This window comes from Electrona antarctica, assembly GCF_951216825.1.
Source record: "Electrona antarctica genome assembly, chromosome: 5".
Classification (NCBI taxonomy): Eukaryota; Metazoa; Chordata; class Actinopteri; order Myctophiformes; family Myctophidae; genus Electrona; species Electrona antarctica.
This window is the reverse complement of record NC_136810.1, coordinates 56,179,175-56,186,207: the sequence shown is the minus strand read 5'-3', so window position 1 is coordinate 56,186,207 and position 7,033 is coordinate 56,179,175. Positions and strand designations below refer to the sequence as shown.

General features: G+C 42.2%; 1 protein-coding gene across 2 annotated transcripts in view; it reads left to right on the top strand.

Annotated features, from left to right (window-relative positions):
* The window catches only part of LOC306924117 (gamma-crystallin M3-like), a gene marked incomplete at both ends in the record, with an annotated part of 11,338 nt that extends 4,527 nt beyond the window's left edge, over positions 1-6,811 (top strand). Inside the window, 3 exons of one of the 2 annotated variants that reach the window (XM_079502469.1) lie at positions 5,220-5,252; positions 5,603-5,845; positions 6,530-6,811. In XM_079502469.1, the coding sequence (XP_079358595.1) occupies positions 5,220-5,252; positions 5,603-5,845; positions 6,530-6,811 (558 nt within the window). Of the gene's footprint in view, positions 1-5,219; positions 5,253-5,602; positions 5,846-6,529 lie in introns of those variants that run through there. The other variant, XM_079502471.1, reaches the window with a different exon arrangement.
* Positions 6,812-7,033: the final 222 nt, after the last annotated feature.

The window sequence follows — 7,033 nt, the reverse complement described above, 5'->3', positions numbered from 1 at the left end:
GTATGCCAGGGATCTTTATTACGGTTCTAGCAGTGATTCTCAACCATTTTCATTTCAAGCACCCCCAGTTGGACCTGCATTATAGGCCACCATTTAGTGGCACTTCTATCTCGGGGACCCCCTATTTATATCGTAAAAATCAATGTTAAGTAACACTTTAATTGCCCGGAACTATTTAATCCATTACATTCATGCGCCCAGTTGATTTATAAACACGGACGCCTTTTCCGGACGGACCGGCCGGAAGTTCATGATGTTGTGTAGCAGCTAACAATAGCCACAGCACTTTAGAATCGATCGACAACAACGGGAGACAAGAATAAATCTATCGAGACTAGCGACTGGACACAGGATCGCCGTCTAACACAGGATCTTTTTTCAGAAAAAGACGGGATGATTTAGATCGCGATTTATGAACGTTTTAAGATTTTCTTTTTCATCAGCTAAACAGAGGAGGGAGTTTTTTGATGACGTCTCAGTCTTGCGCGTCACCGAGGAGAGCCCAGCAGGCGCGCCTGGGCTATACAGCCAGGCGATCTGTTCTCGTATCAATAAACTTCGTCTTTAGGACAATACTTCGTCCTGAGCGTCGGGCGTTACTAATAGAAAGGACAAAGAACTTCGTCCTGGGCGATTAATCTGTTAACTCTGAGAGTGTACAAATGGACCCTAACGGGTCCATTTGGTTCCATTTGTACACTCTCAGAGTTATAGACCCATAAGGGTCCATTTGGTTACAAACTATCATTTAGCTGGGTACCCCCTGGAACTCCCTCAAGGACCCCTGGGGGTCCACGGACCCCACTTTTGGAACCACTAGTATAGAGAGAACACCATGGACCACAGAGCTGTGGCATATACAGTTGGGTGCCACCGATATTGTCCCTTATCATTTGACCCATTTAGGCCTGACCTCAAAATATTTAAAAAATCCTTCGTTTTCTGAAATAAATATTTTCACGATTTTTCAAAAATAGCAGACCTACAAGCTCGTAGCGCGCCACTCGGTGGCGCGCTATGAGCTTGTAGATCTGCTATTTTTCAATAGCTAAATTATAACATAATGTTTAAAACACCAAAAGGGGTTCCCGCCGAAAATGGGTTAACTGTTCCTTTTGCGCAGATCACGCAAACCTCAGCAAAAAGAAAAGGACAATATCGATGGCCTCCAACTGTATACCCATGTTCTAGCTGTTCCGGTTCAGTTTCATATACCCATGTTCTAGCTGTTCCGGTTCAGTTTCCCCATAGCATTGTTTGATTGGCTTGACAGCAGATTCGAACTGGAAACACCTAGGAAGTTGTGACACCTTTCCGGAAGCACATATTTCCGTTTCAAATCTACTGCCAAGAATCCAATCAAACAAAGCGACTGTATGGGAAACTGAACCGGAACAGTGACATAATGGGCATGCCACTTCTTCTGGAAACCTGGCACCTGTTAGCTATAGTATGCACATGCAGAGTCCATTTGAGTGTTTCAAATTGCAGAGGGCAACTATAATGTACTGGTATTAAACCTGCTATGTTTAAAGGACCACTTCACCACTTTTCAACATCTCTTCATATAATTGGTCCTCACTAATGTTAATGATAAAACACCACCATTTTTTCCTACTCAGTCTGTGTCTCATAGGAGGGCTTTGGGCAGTTCGGACACCCGTCCACCAGTGACATCATCATTAGGCAGATTTTTTAAAATATATTTAGATTTTTATTATCGTGAGAACGATGGCTTCAACTTTTGCATTGCAACTTTTCGGGAAAAGAAAGCCTGCTGTTTCTATTAGCTTGGATTCACCATCGATGATGTCACTGGTGGACGGGTTTCTGAACTGCCCACAGCCCTCCTATGAGACACAGACTGAGTAGGAAAAAATTGTGGTATTTTATCATGAACATTAGTGAGGACCAATTATAGGAAGAGAAGTTGAAAAGTGGTGAAGTGGTCCTTTAAAGAGTTCGCTCATTTTACCCAATTAAATGAGGAGCTCATTTGGAAAAGACTGTTCATCCACTGTAAATTGCAGCTGCTCATAGTCCATGGGTAATGCTGTTGTAGTAGGGTGCTGCTATTTGTCTACAGCTGCTGAATGATGTATTGCTATATTTGTTATTTGTATTATTAAGTACTATAGGCTTACCCAGCCAGGATACATACAGTATAACAACCCCGCCCAGTTTTACTCTTACTGTCCATGTAGACTAGAGAGAACCAGAAGTGTCACAGTCAAATATCAATGCTGGGATGCCTAGTGTCGAACAAGCTTAAAACCCATTTTGGGCGGGAACCTCTTTTGGTGTTTTAAACATTATGTTATAATTTAGCTATTGAAAAATAGCAGATCTACAAGCTCATAGCGCGCCACCGAGTGGCGCTCTACGACCTTGTAGGTCTGCTATTTTTGAAAAATTGTGAAAATATTTATTTCAGAAAACTGGAGGATTCAGAAGACATTTTTTTAAATTTTGACGTCAGGCCTAACTCCCTGTAGCTAAACTAATTTGTCTGATAGCTGCCCAGGTGATTAGGCCAGCTTGTCAGTTATACTCTGTCTTGTATGAATACAGATGATGATTGCTGGTAATCCTGAAAAGGACCTGAAAAGGACTATATGTACAATACAAATATGAAGGGTGGATGGACATTATTAAGCAACGTGTTTAATTCAAGTCTGAATATCGTGCTTTTGTCAAATCTGACCGATTGTGTGGAGACTTTTTATGTGATTAAAATGTTCTTCTGGAAAGAACTATAATGATCCCAGTGTCATTAATCTCATGTTCAAATAACACAGATTCACACCCAAAAGGATGTGGAATTTATTAGTACCTTAAAAATGGTAACGAATGCTTATATAGTCTTCAGCAGCAAAAGTATTAAGACTAAGTATTTAGGAACAACATGAACCAGATAATACCCAGATCACCCTGGCAATGCAACAGGAAATAAATGTACGCTGTATTTGTATTTTAGACTATATACACATAGAAGCAATACACAAACACAAATTGTCTTACAATGAGTCTTGGATACTAAAATATAGTATTCATTTTGAGGTGGTCAAAGTACATACATGATCAACGTCTCTGATCACAACCTGTGGTTGGTGATGGTGACAATCTGCAAATGAATTAAAATAAAATCTACTGTCATGTAGATATGAACAGGGAACATCATGGTAAGACAACAAAGACAGAATATTTACACAAAATATCAGATTGTAAGAGGCCACTTCATCCCAACCAAACTGCCCTTTGACACAAGTTACCTACACAGGCCGATATTTCTCAATAAATGCAATACAATGTCCTATAACAAATTACAGCATTGATGCTTTCATTTTGTTTTCCAGCGAAGTGGTCGTCTATAACCAGTGGTTGTCTAAGTAAAATAGTTCCTTATTGTGAAGCAGTGAGACATCATGTCGGTAATGTATTGGATTAGAGGATTTACTGACTTTATGAGGTCAACAGCAAACAGAAGATTATATGATATCATACCGTATTTCAGGGGTTCTCAACGTTTTTGGCCGGGGACCCCCGGAAATGCTTTGGCAACGTCTCGGGACCCCCGCCCCGCCCCCTCCCGACCCCCAATATAAATTGACTGCTACAATAACCTTAACCCATTTTGGGCGGGAACCCCTTTTGGTGTTTTAAGCATTATGTTATAATTTAGCTATTGAAAAATAGCAGATCTACAAGCTCATAGCGCGCCACCGAGTGGCGCGCTACGAGCTTGTAGGTCTGCTATTTTAGAAAAATCGTGAAAATAATGTTTTTAAAAAAATCTTTTTTTTTTTTTGAAAATAATTTGGGGACCCCCTCAAATAATTTGGCGACCCCCCGAGGGGTCGCGACCCACGGGTTGAGAACCCCTGGATTAGAGGATTTACTGACTTTATGAGGTCAACAGCAAACAGAAGATTATATGATATCATACCGTATTTGATCTGCGTTCGTGGTATCAAAGATAATGCTATGGGCGCCCCTACTGTATTTTCAGGGTGACCACTGTCCTTATCAAACAATTAGAAATGTACTGTACTGGGTCAATGACGTCCACATTTTGAATGGCTGACAAAAACAATTATCTACCCGTCATCCTGTCATGAAATAAAAAATAATCGGGAACCTTGAAAATATAATCTGTGTCCATATCCTCTTTAATAGGGCAGTATTATGTGTGTCTTAAGTACCAGGTCTTATTACTTAACTTAAGACCTGGAGGCGTGATCGATGCAATTTGGCTATTCTGAGTGGCCAAACAGCATTGACCACGCCTCCATGTCTTAAGTTAAGTAATAAGACCTGGTACTTAAGACACGCATAATAGTGCCCTTTTGGTGTCTAGACGCATCTACAGTACATTAGAAGAGAAGGTTTGAGGCCAGATCTTGTGACAGATCACACTGCGCAAAAAGCATGGAATATGGATGTGTATATTACAGGAAACTCCCTTAAGCTTTCCAACAAACTCCGGTGAACCCCCGAATTGTACACCATCACACCTGTATATTACCGTACAGTTGGGTGTCACTGATATTGTCCCTTAATTTTGACCCATTTAGGCCTGACCTCAAAATTTTAAAAAATCCTTCTAAATCCTCCAGTTTTCTGAAATAAATATTTTCACGATTTTTCAAAAATAGCAGATCTACAAGCTCATGAGCTTGTAGATCTGCTATTTTTCAATAGCTAAATTATAACATAGTTTAAAACACCAAAAGGTGTTCCCGCTCAAAATGGGTTAACTGTCCTTTTGCGCAGATCACGCAAACCTCAGCAAAAAGAAAAGGACAATATTGATGGCCTCCAACTGTATATTACTGTATATATGCCTGCTAAACGTGAGGTTTACGGGCACATCTAGTGCCCATGATTGCCTGTTAACTCCTCTTTTCACGCAGTGTCAGATTCTGGTTTTATGAAACAGTACAGTAGCTCAATGGCTTTTTGTTGTTATGTTTCTATCAGAAGCACCCATTTGGAGTACAGTACCTGGAAATGTGAACAAAAACTGCTACTGTACTATGGGCTTTTATGACACGTTGCTGGCTCAGGTTGTTTTTGGACAATGGTCTTTCGGGTGGTCAGGTGCTATAAAGAGGGATGCCCTTCCACCAGGTAGAGTGTCAGCGTACCATACCCTGCAGCAGCAACAGAAGCACCGTACTGTACCTGCCCCACACGAGCAGAACTCAATAACAGCCACGATGACCTCCACCGGCATGAACATGATGAGCAAGGTGAGTCAGAGTTCGTCAAATGAGTCCAAAGTTCATCATTGTACTGTTTAACCCATTTTGACCTGAGATCAGATTCTAAAGATGTCTTCTACATCCTGACAGTTTTCTGAAAAAGCTATGTTTCTATATCAGTGGTTCTTCGATTTTTCAAAAATAGCAGACCTACAAGCCCGTAGCGTGCCACTCGGTGGCACGCTATGAGCTTGTAGATCTGCTATTTTTCAATAGCTAAAGATAATATAAGGACCAATTATATGAAGATAGGTTGCAAAGTGGTGAAGTGGTCCTTCAATACATGGACGAAGTTGGACAGTTCGTAGAGGCTAAAATGACTGTCATCTCGCTTTCAGATCGTCTTCTACGAGGACAGGAACTTCCAGGGCCGCTCTTATGAGTGCCAGAGCGACTGCGCCGACATGTCCTCCTACCTGAGCAAGTGCCACTCCTGCAGGGTGGAGAGGGGCTGCTTCATGGTGTACGACCGCAACAACTACATGGGCAACCAGTACTTCATGAGGAGGGGCGAGTACGCCGACTACATGAGCATGATGGGCATGCAGGATCACATCAGGTCCTGCCGCATGATCCCCATGGTAAGATCTTCTTTCACCCATTCTGTTTTTTTTTTTGATTGATTGAAATATTTATTAACAGTTTACAGAATTACAGTACATTTCAAGCACAAACTCAATACAAAGGCTGTTAACTGTGAGTGGACAACCCAATTAAGCATTACACTTGTTTACAAGAGGGTCCACCATGTGGGGGATTCTGATTTTACGGGGGCCAGTTTCGAATTGCAGCCATCCGTAGGTGCCCTTTGAGAGCGGTTTGGAAGGAGTCAAGGGATTTGCATGTCTTAATGACTGTTGGTAGGGCGTTCCACATTTTGGTGGCATAGGAGCGAAAATAATTTAGTCCCTTGTTTGTGCCGAATCTGGGTTGTACATGGTTCGTTGCACTCCCTCTGGTGTTGTGGGTGTGGACTTCGTTAACATTAAGGAAGTATCTAGGTACAGGTACATGGGTATCTTGGTGGTGTATCGAATCTTGTGGACCAGACCCATTGCAAGATGCTGTACTCTGTCGTCGACCCTAAGCCATTCCAGCCTGTCAAAGTGGGCAGGGGTGAGGCCAAGTAGGAGCCTGACCAGTTTGTTTTGGGAAGTCTGGAGCCTAGTTTTAAGGGCCATTTCAGCGTTTGTCCATGTATTATTTATCATCCTCAAACGCAGCAGAGATAATAAATTAATCATCCGCACACTTTGAAATCACAGTACAGGGGCAACTACAGGATGAAGATCTACGAGAGGGAGAACTTCGGAGGCCAGATGTACGAGATGATGGACGACTGTGAGAACATCATGGACCGTTACCGCATGAACAACTGCATGTCCTGCAACGTGATGGACGGCCACTGGCTGATGTACGAGCAGGCCAACTACAGGGGCAGGCAGATGTACATGAGGCCTGGAGAGTACAGGAACTTCATGAACATGGGCTGGGGCAGCGGCATGAGGTTTCAGAGCATGAAGCGCATCATGGACTCCTGCTATTAAGTTCTTCACCATGAGTGCTTTACTGATGGAAATGTAATTCAAGTCAATGAATAAAGTATACCTTTTTTACATAATGGGGACATGTCTTATTCCTTAATTTTATTGGATGCCATTTTGTGGTATTAGGCGCGATTCATACTCCTATTTTAGAGCCGAATAACAGTCGGTTCGGCGCTGTAGAGCCTACAATGTGACGTCATTTGAGGTTCGGGGGGGGCGGGT